General features: G+C 39.9%; 1 protein-coding gene and 1 long non-coding RNA gene across 14 annotated transcripts in view; one reads left to right on the plus strand and one right to left on the minus strand.

Moving 5' to 3' along the window:
• Positions 1 to 6,045, minus strand: part of LOC140624325 (uncharacterized) — a 46,983-nt gene extending 40,938 nt beyond the window's left edge. For 6 of the 8 annotated variants that reach the window (XR_012023817.1, XR_012023814.1, XR_012023813.1 and 3 more), the window contains exons 1-2: positions 5,332 to 6,045; positions 4,740 to 4,935 (exon numbers count right to left, since the gene is read on the minus strand). This is a non-coding gene — a long non-coding RNA (uncharacterized lncRNA). Of the gene's footprint in view, positions 1 to 492; positions 4,356 to 4,739; positions 4,936 to 5,331 lie in introns of those variants that run through there. The other 2 variants (XR_012023816.1, XR_012023812.1) reach the window with 2 other exon arrangements.
• Positions 6,024 to 14,615, plus strand: part of LNPK (lunapark, ER junction formation factor) — a 77,945-nt gene continuing 69,353 nt past the window's right edge. For 4 of the 6 annotated variants that reach the window (XM_072811068.1, XM_072811065.1, XM_072811067.1 and 1 more), the window contains exons 1-3: positions 6,402 to 6,563; positions 12,539 to 12,627; positions 14,256 to 14,297. In XM_072811068.1, coding sequence (XP_072667169.1) covers positions 12,601 to 12,627; positions 14,256 to 14,297 — 69 coding nt within the window. In that variant the 5' untranslated portion in view covers positions 6,402 to 6,563; positions 12,539 to 12,600. Of the gene's footprint in view, positions 6,140 to 6,172; positions 6,215 to 6,401; positions 6,564 to 12,538; positions 12,628 to 14,255; positions 14,298 to 14,615 lie in introns of those variants that run through there. The other 2 variants (XM_072811066.1, XM_072811070.1) reach the window with 2 other exon arrangements.

Raw genomic sequence — 14,615 nt, forward strand, 5'->3', positions numbered from 1 at the left:
TCCACACTGAGGGTGGGGGTAAGGGAATGGGGACAATAGGTGCCTCTCTTTCTCCATTAATAAAAAAGTTGATTTTAGGTCTGCTTAGGAGTAGGATGTATCTCTTAAATGGGATACAGACACCACTACTTATAGAGGAAAAGTGATAAATTTGACTCCATTAAGAATTTTTCATCAAGAGACATTAAGAGAGTGAAAAAGGAAGTCAGAATTGAAAAAAAAAATTTGTAGCACAGGTAATCAACTATAGGCGTGTTTCCACATTATGTAATCAATTAATAGAAATCAGTAAGAAAAAGACAAAGAACCCAAAATAAAAATGGGAAAGCACCTGAGCTTATAAGCCAGTGCTTATATGAAAAGAGGCTATTCTTCACTAAAGTAAGGAAATGCATAACAGTAGCACAGTAAGTATTACATATCCATTGGATTGGCAAAAATTAAAATGTTGGACGACTCAAGTGTTGATGAGGATGGGAAGCAAAAGAAATGTTATATGTTATTGTTGGTTATATAAACTGGTAGAGTTTATTTAGCATGGCCTTGAAAAGCTAAAAATAAACATGTTCTATGAATCAGGACTTCCATGCCAAGGTAAAGACGCTATAGAAATCTGTGTTTATACACTCCAGGATAAACATACACACACAACATGCACACAGACACACGCAGACAGCAGCATTGTTTATAATAGCTCAAAGCTAGAAATAGCCTAAATCCATGGAGTAGATAAATTATATTTCCATGTAATATAGTAGCCTACAGCAATGAAAATGAATAGACACGTCTACATGGGTGAATCTTAAAACATAACCTTGATCAAAACAATTCAAGACATGAAAAAAACTTACCCTATGATTCTATTTACGTAGGAGTTCAAAAATAGGCATAAGGTGTATTTTTAAAGAATGAGTAGTTAGGCAGAAAGAACATGAAGAAAAGCAAGAAAGTGAATATGCTAATAAACACCATAGTGGTTATCTGCAGGCATTTGGGGGTTATAAGGGAACAGGTTCATTGGGGCCTTTTAGGGTATTGGTATTTTGACCCAGTGGGATCACATGAGTGTTTGGGTTATAGTCTTTAAGTAGTACCCTTCTTTTTTATGAGCTTTTCTGTTTGCTCTATTTCCCATCACAAAAAATAACTCCAATCTTCTTTCTTCCCCATACTTCCTGATTCTTCCTCTGGTGAGAAGCATCTATAGTGCCTCATAGAGACTTAGAGTTGTTACAGCAAGACAACAAAGAGAACCATGTAGTCTTCAAAAACGAAAATACTTCCAAAGTAGGTTCTCAAGAATAAAAAAAGCTCTGACAAGAGTAAAACATAGCATTTGACCCTATATCCTTTCTAGTCCTGCCTGGCCAGATTAGCTAAAAAACCCCCACAAAAAACAAAAAATGAACCCCTGAATTGGGAGGAGTATATGCAGCATAATTCTGAAGAAGGCTGGGCAGGGGTGGGCAGGGAAGGATGGGTTTGATGGCAGTGGTGGAAAAAGAGCAGTGTGGTGCCTGGGCAGCTCAGTTGGTTGAGCGTCTCACTCTTGATTTTGGCTCAGGTCATGATCTCAGGGTTGTGGAATGGAGCCCTGCATCAGGCTCCACCAGGTTTGAGATTCTCTCTCTCCTTCTGCCCCTCCCCCTACTTGCTCTAAGTAATAGTAATTACAAATTATCATTAATAGATTTTGTTTGAGAGAGGATGTATGAGCGGGAGTGAGGGGGTGAGAGGCAGACAGAGAGGAACAAGCAGACTCCCTACTGAACAGAGAGCCTGACATGGGGCTTGATCCCAAGACCCTGGGATCATGGTCTGAGCTGAAGGAAGATGCTTTTTTTTTAATTTATTTAAAAAAAATTTTTTTAAAATATTTTATTTATTCATAGAGATGCAGAGACAGAGAGAGAGGCAGAGACACAGGCAGAGGGAGAAGCAGGCACTATGCAGAGAGCCTGACATGGGACTCAATCCAGGATCTCCAGGATCACGCCCTGGGCTGCAGGCAGCACTAAACTGCTGCGCCACCGGGGCTGCCCTGAAGGAAGATGCTTAACTGAACCACCCAGCTGCCTCTAAAATCTTAAAAAAAAAAAAAAAAAAAAAGAGCATCAGAGTTGGTGGAGTGCCATTTTGGTAGACACTGCAGGAAGCCTGGCCTAGGAGCAGGAAAGCTGTTATTCCGTGAATCACTTGGGACAGAAGCCTGCAAGGGCTGTCTGCTTCTACATATGTGTCATCTAGCAAAGAACACTAGCTGTCCTTGGAACTGCCTGGTGGAGAGCCTAGGACACCTGTCAGAGATGGAGGGTGAAATCTTAGAGCACCTGGTACTGTAGTATCTCCCTCCTTCCATTCCTTTCATCCCCTTTACCTCTAGGGACTTACTTTTTAAAAATATTTTAAGACAGAGAGCAAGAGAGACCATGAGCTAGGGGAGAGGCAGATGGAGGAGAGCCAGACTCCCACTGATGCAGGGCTCGATCCCAGGACTCAGGGATCATGATCCAAACCAAAGGCAGATGCTTAACCGACTGAGCCACCCAGGTCCCCCAACCCATAGGGTTTTTAGTATGCAAGGCCCTAGACCTTGTATTTTAATAAGCGCCTTGGTAACTCTTATGCAGGTGGCCTTTGGCACTGAGTAGCATTGCTCAGAGAAACTCCCTGGCAAGAATCACCAGAGGCACTTGTTAAAAATCCAAATTTCTGGGCTCCATACCAGACATGTGGAATCAGAATCTCCAGGGAAGGGGCCTGAGAATTTGTTTTTTTAACCAAGTCCCAAGTGATTCACAGGGAATTCTGGGGAAGAATTTTAAAGACTTCCACTTTTAATTTTGTTTTTTTCCATAGTGTATTTAAAAGCAAAATGTTTATAATAGTTTTTTTTTTGCATTTTGATAAAAAGTAGGTACCTTGTTGTAAAGATTACAAACTGTAAAATATTTTTTTCCCTCTATACATATCCTCTCCTTGAAGTCACCAAAACATCTTAAACTCAACATGTTCAAGTTGAAATCCCCATCTTCCTTCAAAACCAACTCTATTCCAGTGTTCCCCATATCTCATTGATAGCATTACTATCCACCCACCATGCCTGATCCCATCATCTCAGACTCCTTTTTCTTCAATTCCCAGTTCATCCCACTGATGTGGCAAACAAAAGCAGAAGAAAAATTAAGTTTCCTTACTACTTACAGCCCGTTGAAACAGGCAGGGTGACCTTCCTCTGGGAGCTCAGCTGCCTCAGTGTTGGCACTTTGCTAAAGGCAATCTTAGCCCCCGCCCCAAGATCCTGTGTGTATACTTTATACAGAAATTCCTTTGGAAGCTTCCTTTATCTCTACCCCTCAACATATATGTTAGCAATCATACTCCAAGCATATGGCCCAATGATACACACCTGAAGGATCTCATGACTGAGTTTTTACTAAACAGTAATAACCTTTTCCTAACAATAGCTAGCCCCCTCAGAGTCCTGGAAACCTTGTTTCCAAAATACCTTGGAGGCTTGTGCTGTCTGTCCTTAATGCCCTCCCAACTTGAAAGTATATAATCAGCTATGACTCACAACCCCCCTGCGGCTCTTTCTGCCCATGGGTCCTGTCCCCATCCTTTAATAAAACCACCTTTTTGGTGGTCTGAAGATGTGTCAAGTTCTTTCTTGACCATTTGCTCCTAACCCCAACATTTCCAGATCACCCACCATATCTGAATCCATCCATCACCTAAATCTCCCATGTTACTTCCCAAATTGTTCCATTTCTCCCACTTGTCTCCATCTCCTTATTCCCAGCCCGATCCATTTGAAATACCACTAAATACCACCTGGGGACCCTAATTGGCTCTATTCATATTCTCACACTACAGTTGGAATGAACTTTTCAAAACACAGATATGATAGTTAAATCTCCTCTCTGCTTCTCAAGAAGATACAGGTTCTCAGTATGGCCAACAATGTCTGGTCTCCAGCGTACTGTGAACTCTGTATGGTCTACGTTCTAGCCACATTGGTCCTCTGTTCCTCAGGCTTGCAGTGTTCCCCTCTGACAAAAGGTCTTTACGCATGATGTTCCCGGTTTCCATTTCTCCTTTTTTCAGTATCTCATTTTTCAGGTTTCCATTCCAGTAGGACCTCCTTTAGGGAGATTTCTCTCACCTTTCTGACCAGGTCAGTGAATGACCCTATTGTAAGCTCTCATAGCAACTATTTCTTGCAGCTTTCATTTATTCCTTTGAATAAATGTGGTTTTACTTATTTGTTGAATTAGACCTTTTAGCATTCCTTTGACTAGTTTATTTCCTTTGTCATCTTCTCTGGTGCTTTTCTGATTTCACTTCCTTAGAATCTATCACAGGAGAAATTTAGGATTAGTAGGCAATAATTCTTCAATATTTGGACTCGGCTAAAGCACCACCTTCACTGGCTTTCCCATACCCCTTCTGGCTGCTGTTGCCTTATCCTTCTCCAATCTCTTGAACACTTGCCTTTATCATGGTTATTTACCCTATTATTTTTGTGTGTTTTCTTGAAGGTTTCTCTCACTAGTGTCAGTTACTTTAGGACAGCTGTTTTATTTATCTATATGTGTACATAGGGTCTTGTCCTCGAGAAATATTTGGTCTTCTCTTACTGTGCCTGACAAACTCTTACCAGGTAGTGGTATAGTGTTACCTTCAGCAATATATGTAATATTTCTAATCAATTTCCTCATTTCTAAAATGATACTTACCTTAAGAAGTTGTTTGGTTAAAAGAGTTAGTGATTCCATACATCTCACCCTCCAAGTGTCTCCTCCTCCAGAGTAATTATCTATGGAATTTTGTCTCAGGATCAGGTTTTTGGGATGCCTGGCACCTGGCTAGTTCTTGTCTTCTCCCTCCTGTTTTTTTTCCCCTTTACAACAGACCTTGATGGCCCAGTTAAAACTAGAGAACAAAATCAGTAGCAACTGGTAAACATTTCTTTCCTGTTCTCTTAGGAAAATATATTCCTGAGGTGAGGAGATATGTTTTGCATTAACTTCACAGGCCTTTTAAAAATATATACTTCGAAAGAGCAAAGGATGAAAAATGAAATGGTTAAATTTCTGTAATCAAAATAGATGAAATGTTTCTATTCATATTTTCTTCGATAGATTTTTTTTTTTTTAAACAAGGCCAAGGGGATTCACAGGGAATTCTGGGATACAGAATTTCAATCTATAAAACTCTTCTATTTTCTACTAGACCCAGAGTGCACAAGTAAACTCTGGTTCCCTTGCCTTCGTCCTTTCAAGCTTACACAGCTGTAACGAAAGATTCTAACAGTGAGGACAATCTCACCTCACAGCGAATCACCTGGTAGCTTCCGGTACCCTATGCTCGGCTTCGTCAAAGTTTCCATGTAGCGCCTTAAAGCAATGACAGACACTCACGGATGCATTATTTTAAAACTCGGATGTAACTAAACAGAATAGAAAAATATCCCGTGAAAAATGTTTGCACAAGCAAGTCACGGAGGTAAGCCACTACCAAAGCTTTTGCTTGCTTTTCACCCCTTCTGCACGGTTACCTCACACGGGTTCACGTTATCTCTGGCTATTTAGACTGGTCACGTGCAGTGGACTAGGAAACGCTTTCAAATCTGAGGTGAACGCAGCCCGTGTGTGTGTGTGTGGGGTCATCCGTGGGCCCGGAGATCAGGACCTGGGAAGGGCGTATTCGCGAGGTGAGAGTTTTAAGAGAGAAAACTCGGCCTCTGTGACCTCCACGGGTTTGAGAACAACATCCTCCGGCGTGTGAAGCTCACCCCCCACGGGTGAGGTCAGCGTCCTGTCATCAAAATGACCCTTTTTGACGTTCAGCAGTGACGAAGGCCTCCGGCACTCAGTCTGCTGGATTTTCTCCACGGGCTCGTGTGGGGAGCGGGCCTTGGCTGCGCTGTGAGGTAGGGTTAAGTTCCTCCGCTGCCGGCCGCGGGAGGCTGACCCTGGGGCTCTTCAGGGCCGAGTCCTTTCCAGACGCAGCCATCTGCACCCTCAACCCCACCCGTCCCTCTCGCGGCGACCTAGCACCCCCCCTCCCCCCCCCCACTCCCAAGGGTCAATTTCGGGGTTTTCTTTCTCCAGTGACAGTTGGCAGAACAGGCTTCAAAAGAACGAGAGGAAAAAAAAAAAAAAAAAAAAAAAGAACGAGAGGAGGCCGAGGAAAAGAAGTAGCCGTGCCGGTAAGCCTCCCAATCAATGGCAGTCCCCCCCCGCCCCGCCCCGCCCCGAGATGCGACGACGAGCCCCCTACCGAGCCGCGGAAGCCCCAGGGCCGGCGTCCTCCGCCAACCGCCCGAGCGGCCCGCCCCAACTGCCCGCCCCCGGCGCAGTCACGTGACCGGGGAGCGGCGCGCGCCGGCCGTGGCGCTGATTGGCCGGCGGCGGGAGCGCGGGGTTTGATGGGAAGGAGTTGGCCGGGCCCACCGCTCTGTCAGTGGCGGCTGCCGCCTGCTGCGGAGACGGGCTGCGCGGTGGCGCCGAAGCTGGCAGACGTGGACGCAAGCGCCGGGCTTTGCCCGCTTCCTGCAGGTAAACCGTCGGAGTGAGGGCGGCAGGGAGGGCTCGGCGGAGGGGAAGCGCGCTGAGCCTTCCGCTGGGGCACGGGCTCCCGGGTTCCCCGCCCGCCTCTGCCCGGCGCGCCCGCCCCGGTGCCTGGTGGCCTAGGAGCTCCGCGGAGGTGGCGGGTCCCGGGCTCGCGCCGCGCCGCGCGCCGAGCAGCCTCGCCTCCTGCTGCCTCTGATTTCCCAGGGCCAGGGGCGACCCTGGAGTAACCGGGAGCCCGTTCGGCCACCTCCCCCCTCCACCCCCGCGTGTCCTCGGGGAGTCCGGGGTGGGGAGGTGGCCGGGTGGAGCAGAGCATCGGCTCTTCGGCCGGCCCGTGTCAAGGCGGGGGGTCAGGAGGGTCGACGCTGAGCTGTCGCTGAGTGTTGTGTGTCCATCTCTTTTTTTGCCCCCCCTCCGAGTTGTGCGGAGGCGCCACGAATTGGACAGATCGGGAGGACCGAAAACTGTCAGTGTCATGCTGGTCGGCCCAGGCATGTGGGCGTGGATTACGTGCTGCTTGCAGGAGCCTCTCCACCGACGTTGTCCTTGTTTGAGGGAAGGTGGGCGGTGTAAGGGGTGGAGGGAGCGAGGTTGCCGGGGTGACCGAGGCTCGGCCCGGGGGGGAAGAGCAGATCTGAACTGTTATCAATAGTTTTAATTCTTCGGCGTGCCTGGCTTGGCTCTCGGTTTGGAGGAGCCGTGCGACTCTTGGCCTGGGGGTTGTGAGTTCTGGCTGCATTGGATATGGAGATGACTTAAAAGGAAAATAAAAATCTTAAAAAAAATTAGTTTGATTCTTTAATATTGTGTATGGAGATTGAGAAAGTTGGGATCACTGAACTCAGTTTTGCTGATGGTGCCCTCATGGTAATAAAACTGGTGACTCACTGAGTTTTTTCCATGTTCCGCCTTTTCCCAGTTGGCTTCTGGTTTATGTCAATTGTTTTCTATCTCTTTGGCCTGCGTGTCACCATCATCCTAAGTGACCCTGTTCAGCAGCAGCGTGTGGCAGGCGAGCAAGCTTGGCTTCAGGCATAGGTTCGGACTGGCAGGGAGTGCTCATCCCTTGTTCTCAGCAGCCCCCGTGGTTCCATTTTTGGAGGAAGTTGATCTTAAACACGTTTTTAAAAACAAAAGTGGTGCATTTAAAATCAGAATTTTTTAAAAAAAGATTTTATTTATTTATTCATAGACACACACACACACACACAGATAAAATTAGAATTTTGTTTCTGTCACCTAAGATCCGCCCAACACTCGTTATAAGCTTAGTGTTTATATATTATTAACTTGACAAATAATATAAGCAGTTATAGAGCTATCCGCAAGGTATGATTTAATATAGAGATCTTTCTACCGAAATAGTGTTTAGTTCAGATTGAACATCAGCTTACCATGAAGATCAGCTTTAGCATATAATAAAAGTGCTTTTAGAGGTGTACTTCTTTTCAGTAATTTTATTTTTGAGCAATAAATGTGGTGGTTTGGGATATTTCAAAATTGCCTTTTTGGCTAGAATATTTGAAAGAATTCTGGAGCAAAATCACTTTTAATTTTAAATTGAAGAGTACATTATAGAGCCTCTAAAAGGCCTGCAAGAACATTTTAATGGAAGAGTCTGAAGAATATTTTGTTTTTATTTTTTAATACTAGAGCAAATGAGGGCAATACAATTTCAGTTAAAATACAAATTGTAATTTATTTTTCCAAATTTAAAATTATGAAAATGGGTACTTTCTGAGAAGTTAGGTGTATGAGTAGTATTGCCTGCACTACATGTGCTTTCTGATAATAGTAATAATAATAATGGCTATAATTTATTATGTGCTCACTACTTGTTGGACACTGTGCCAAGTAATATATAATTTCATTTAGTTCATACAGCAGTTCTGTGAAGTGTTAAGTTTTTTCACCACTACATAAATGTGGAAACTGAGGTTAGAGAGTTTAATTTACCCAAGATCGCATTGCTGGTATGCAGCAGAGGCATATTTTGATCCAGACCTTTTTGACTCCATTATTCTATTTTTTTAAAAAGTTTTTATTTTAGAGAGAGAGAGTGGGGTGGAGGAGTGGGTTAGGAGCAGAGGAAGACAGAATCTTAAGCAGACTCCATACTGAGTGGCCCCACAGGGGCTTGATCTCATAACACTGAGATCATGACCTAGCTAAACCAAGAGTCAGATACTCAACTGACTGCACCACTCAGTGCCCCTCTATTATTTTAGTATGACTTGAAATGAGCTGAAAATTTAAGAACGACATGACCCAAGATTTTAAATTCTGACCCCCAAACCTGAGTGTGAATATCAGTCAATAGGAAACATTGAAATAATGTGGTGGGCATTATTATTTGTTGAAAACACGGTAGATGCATCCAGCTCTTAAGGTCATGTCAGGTCCCGTTGTAATATCAGAGTGGAAAGACTGTACACATTCATGGAAGAGCTCTTGGGGACAAGCCACTTGAGATTGAGCAATCTGTCCACTCAAGGGCATACACTGATTTATGCTTCAGAGAGAAATGCTAGTTATTTGCTTCCCATATATTTTGCGTGTGTTAGAAGAGATGGACTAGGAAATGGCATTGACCACAGCAGTAAAAACAGTTTGTATTGAGAAATTAGTTATGTGTGGGGCACTGCTGAATTATCTCATTTAAGGCTTTCAACATTTAGAAGGTCCTTAACTATCCCTCTTTTGAAGATAATGAATAACTGAGAGGTTAAGTAACTTATTTGCCCAAGGTTTCATAGTAAGTAATGGGCCACAGGAATTGGAGTTGAGATGTTTGTGTCAAGGAGGGTAAAAGTGTTTGAACATAGAAGAGGTATGAAATTAAAGCTATGTAGAAAAGTTGATTAATTTTGTTATGCTTTCATATCTCTTGGAAAGTACTACCATTACATGAGTATTAATAGCAAATCAGTTTCTTTGAACAAATACTGGAATTTGGAATTTTAGGAAAATTACTGGAACAATGAGGGTTAGCTCGTTCTTTGATTAGAGCCTGAAAGCATGGATAGGCATTTAATGACTGTTTACCCTAATGTTGTTTTAGAGGACAAATTTTAAAGCATAATACCCTGCTTCAGGGATCTTAAAGGTTAAGCATAGTTTGTTTCATTAACATCAAAACAAGTCTCCAAGCAAATAATTGATGTCAACATTGATATTAATTGCAATATTATGCATATATTTCATATTACATTTAAAAAGTGATGTGCAATGGACAAGTAAAGGCAGTGCTTGCAGACTTCCAGTCTGCCACTAGCTGAAGCTAGCTGCCAAAATGATTTGGCAAATCATTTAGCTTCTCTTCCATGCAGATTTAAGCATTCAGATTTAATCAAAGGAAGGAACTGGGCCACATGATACACTGTACCAACACTGTCTCTTGTGTTTATAACTTACTTTCCACTTCGGTAGCTCTGTTTACCAGCTATTTGAGAATGTCAGAGGTGTTTTCATGTATTTATATGTAAATATTCCAATCTTATTTATATAAAGCAGACTTTATTTCTGATTTTGTGTTATTGGGAATAACTACTTCATAAAAAAAATCAAAACTAAAATACTGTGTCTGGCTATGCTACTTAATATTTCTGGGACCAAATTACTTCATTTCCCTAGCCTCAGTTTCTGACATTTATAAAATAGGATGATAGTAGTATCTAAATGAAATTCATGTAAAGCATTTGTTTTAGGGCCTACCAGAGATAAAGTATTTATCAAATATTTAACTGGTATCTTTATTGCTGTCATTACTTTTTTTAAATGTTATTTAAAAAATTATTTATTTATGCATTTTTAAAAAAGATTTATTATTTATTTATTCATAAAAGACAGAGAGAGAGGCAGAGACACAGGCAGAGGGAGAAGCAGGCTCCATGCAGGGAGCCCGATGTGGGAGTCGATCCCGGGACTCCAGGATCGCGCCCTGGGCCAAAGGCAGGCGCCAAACCGCTGAGCCACCCAGGGTTCCCCTATGCATTTATTTTTAAGTAATCTCTACCCCCAACATGTGGCTTGAGCTCACGACCCCAAGATCAAGAGTCCCATGCTCTATCAACTGAGCCAGCCAGGTACCCCCGTTGTTATCTTTAAATTATAAGAATTCTGAATTGTGATGGCTACAAACTTAACTCAGAGGCATATAAATGTTACAAACCAAAATGTGTAGGTCAGTTGTGTTCAAAACACTGTGCTAGACACTATACAATTAGGGAACTACTATATACTTTGAAAGTACCAAGTTAATGATTTGTATAAATCCTCCCTACCCAGTCACCTTTCTTGGTGAGTATTTTTAGCATCTTAAAACCTTAAGATAGGTTTAGAGACCTATTTGATGTTTTAACTAAGAAATTATACTTCTATTCATTAAAGTTCCTGGATTTCCTACAATTGCATCTTAGAAATTTGAATACTGACTTAATATTGAAGGATTAATAGTACTTAGGTTGCAACTTAATTGTGGCTTGTAACATTCATTTATAAACACCAGAATTTTTTAGGATAGCTTATAGGTATTTCTGGTCCTAGAAATCACTTTGTATGTGGAAATATTTTATAATATGGATCTTTGTTACTTCTCTAATCGAGAAAGTCCAAGATGGTATGCCTAATGCTAATTCCAATCTGTGACTAGTGTTGCAGAGTAGATGTATTTACTTGGTACTGGTGTCATTTTTGATTGCATTAATGGTTTAAAAAAATGTGAGAATTATCGCCTTTTTTGTGTGTGGGAGGAAGTAGTTTTATACACGGACAGTATGTAACTATTCCTGGTAAAAATATGTAAATTTGAAAGTATACTTTCACTATTTCAGGTTAAAAGAATAAGAACTTATATAATTATTGACTAATAAATTGATTTAGAATCTAAGATGGCTGATAACATTTTCATCCATATAGTAATATAATACATTTGAGAGTCATAGAGAAACAACTAAAAGAAGGACACAGCTAGCTGACATACACAGCTAGCTGACATGAAGGTCAGTTGACTTGAGGGACTTAGACACAATTTCAGAGAGAAATGTTTATTTGGGTATTGGAACAGTAGTGAACAGATTAGAAGTCTGAAGATAGCTTCGTGTTTTTTTGTTTGCTTTTTTTTTTTCTAATTAGAGAGGCAGAGGAAGAGGAAGAGAGAGAATCCCAAGCAGGCTCCACACCCAGCATAGAGTCCAACTCAGGGCTCTGTCTCACAACCCTGAGATCATGATCCAAGCTGAAATAGATGTTCAGCCCACTGAGCCACCCAGGTGTCCTTTAAGATAGTGTAGCTTTGACTCATGCACCCTGAAGATAGAGTAGCTTTGAGTCATGTTTTTTCCGAGCTATTGGGCAAATCACTGAACGTCTTTTCTCTTAATTTTCTTATCTGTAAAATGGTAACAATGAAGGCTATCCTGTGAAAAGTGCTGATATATTAAGTTTAATTTACAGAAAAGAAAATTAAAGCTCAGAAGCATTAAATGACTTGCACAAGGTCTATTGGTTTTCTGTTACTTTTAAAATATTATTCTAAACATTGTAAAACACCCCTAATTCCAAATAACTAGTTTAGTTGAGAGACAGCTGAATGATAGATATGTTGTATCTAAGCATGTAGAATGAAAGTAGTACAGTAAAACTTTTCTTAGGACATTAGGGGACCTACTTGAAAGAACAGTAAGTTGCAAAGCAATAAGAATATATACTGTTAAAATGCCTTGTCATTTAAAAGCCTTTCTAGCTTTATTTTCACTTTTAAATATGTACTGGTGTGGAAGAAGGGATTTGTTGAGGGGTAGACTCTGTCTCAAGAATATCTGAACTAAAATTCCATGTAAGTGGAGTTCAAATAAATTAATATTTTATAGTATTTTTAGGCAGTATTGCAACATCTACGTTTTATACTGGGTATAGTATGTATTTAACCTAAAAATTTTAAATACTTGCTTTATTTCTAGCTGTGAATTCCTTTGGACGATTGATGATATTTATCATTGTGCCCAGTTTCTACACATAAAAGATGGGTGGATTATTTTCTCGATGGAGGGTAAGTTAGTTTTCTTTACAGCCAGTTCTTAGTCAAATATAAAGTGTCACATAAACCTACTTGTAAAAGTCTCCTTTGTGGTGTAGACTTGAGTATAGCTTGATATTATCCCTAATTCTATTTAATTTTCTTCCTCCTCATATGAATTAGTTGTATATTTGGACTTTAATATTCACTTGCTGTATAGGTATGCAATGTCTCTTTTTAATATCATTATTTCACTTTGACTTCTGAGTATTTTTATTTATTTATGCATTCATGTGTAAATGGTTATCTTTTCTTGTTTTCTTCTGCTTATTGCCTCTATTTCAATCTTATTTGAAGAATAGTTAAAATTATTGTTATTGAACTAATTGAAATTATAGTTGTATGCTATATAATACTTATGTTTTTATGGGCTATATCTTTTTGCTTATCATATGTATTTGTTGAAGTCATACTAAATATACTTTTAGGAATTAAACAAAATTTGGAATGCATTTTAATTTTATTGGGTAGAGCTTTAGAGGAAGTATCTCCAATTTAGTGCTATAAATTTAAAATATAGTGATAAATGTTCTATTCTAATATGAGAGGAGATAATGTAGTCTCAGACAAAGCTTATTTTTAACCTCTTTTGCCATATAATGGAGTCTAGCAATATTTGGTAGACTCATTTTTTGACTATTGCTGGAACTGCTTTGTTTTGGACTTTGTCCTCCCTTTAAAACTTTTTGATAGTTCTGCTTGAGGATCAAATTTATCTTTGTCTTTGTTAGGTTGAACCATATGAGGATTAATTTTGCTTTGTCTTTGTTAGATTGAACCATATGAAATTGCTTTTTATGTAAGTCAAAACAGTTGAATATTGGCAATTTCATATGGTTCAACCTAATGTTAACAACTTGTGGGAACTACAATGAATTGATTGATGTCCACTACTTTCTTACATTATTGAGTATATAATTGGTAAGTACCTTCTCAAGTGTTGTAGGAGACATTTTGGCTGGTTTTTATTCTGGATATATAAAAAATATTTTTAACAAACAACTCTGCTATAATGAAGTATTCTTAGTTGCCTTTTAAAAATCTAATCTTCAGAAAAATACGTTAGGAATTCAAAATGAAGATAGCCTATGGATTTTGACTTTCAGAGTCCTAAGTGAACTTTTAGCAATAGTAAAGCAGACCATCTTTAGTCTTGATGTTCAACCACTGAGCCACCCAGGTATCCCTAGTCTTGAAATTTCTAATATATGATATGTTTTGGATAATCATATCTAAGAAAAGTTTTCTTGGAGGGAAAATTTCTCTATAAAATTTGATTAAGAATGATAGAAATAAAAAAACGTGGTAGAAATTGAGTGGTCAGAGTTGAAAGTACTTCTAAGACTAAAAAATCAAATAGGAAAATGCTTATTTCTTTAATCATGTAGTTCTGTTTGTAATTGTAATTTTATTTAAATCTAAATCTCATTAATAAATAGGAATACATATTGCTTGACATTTGAAAAAAATTTGAATTAAAATGTCCCTTTTTACTTTATTTTCATTTTTTGAGTTAAAATGTTCATTTATGGTTTTATAAATCAAGTGTTTCTAAGTTTTCAGGAACAAGTTTTAATGTCTCATATCTGTTTTGATAACAGACAAAACCTTCAACTGTAGAAGTTTTGGAAAATATAGATAAGGTATGTCTTTGGGCTCTGGGGTGTTTTAATTCATTTTAAGTATTGCATAAATATTATTATTTTAATTTTAGTATATGTATATTATTTTGGAGACTGGATCTGGTTTGGGAATTTAGAGACCAGATAGAGTAAGCCTGAGAAGTTTATTGTTGTATTATCTCAGAAAAATATCTGAAGTCTCTCAGTCACTTAAGTCTGTGTCAATAGAACCTGTTAGAATGAAATTTGATGTATAGCATGGTGTAAAGGATAAAGTAGATTATAAGATAGTCTGCAACAGTTTTTATCAGTCTGAAAACTTCACAAACTTCATTATCA

Source organism: Canis lupus, chromosome 34 (genome assembly GCF_048164855.1).
Source record: "Canis lupus baileyi chromosome 34, mCanLup2.hap1, whole genome shotgun sequence".
NCBI lineage: Eukaryota > Metazoa > Chordata > Mammalia > Carnivora > Canidae > Canis > Canis lupus.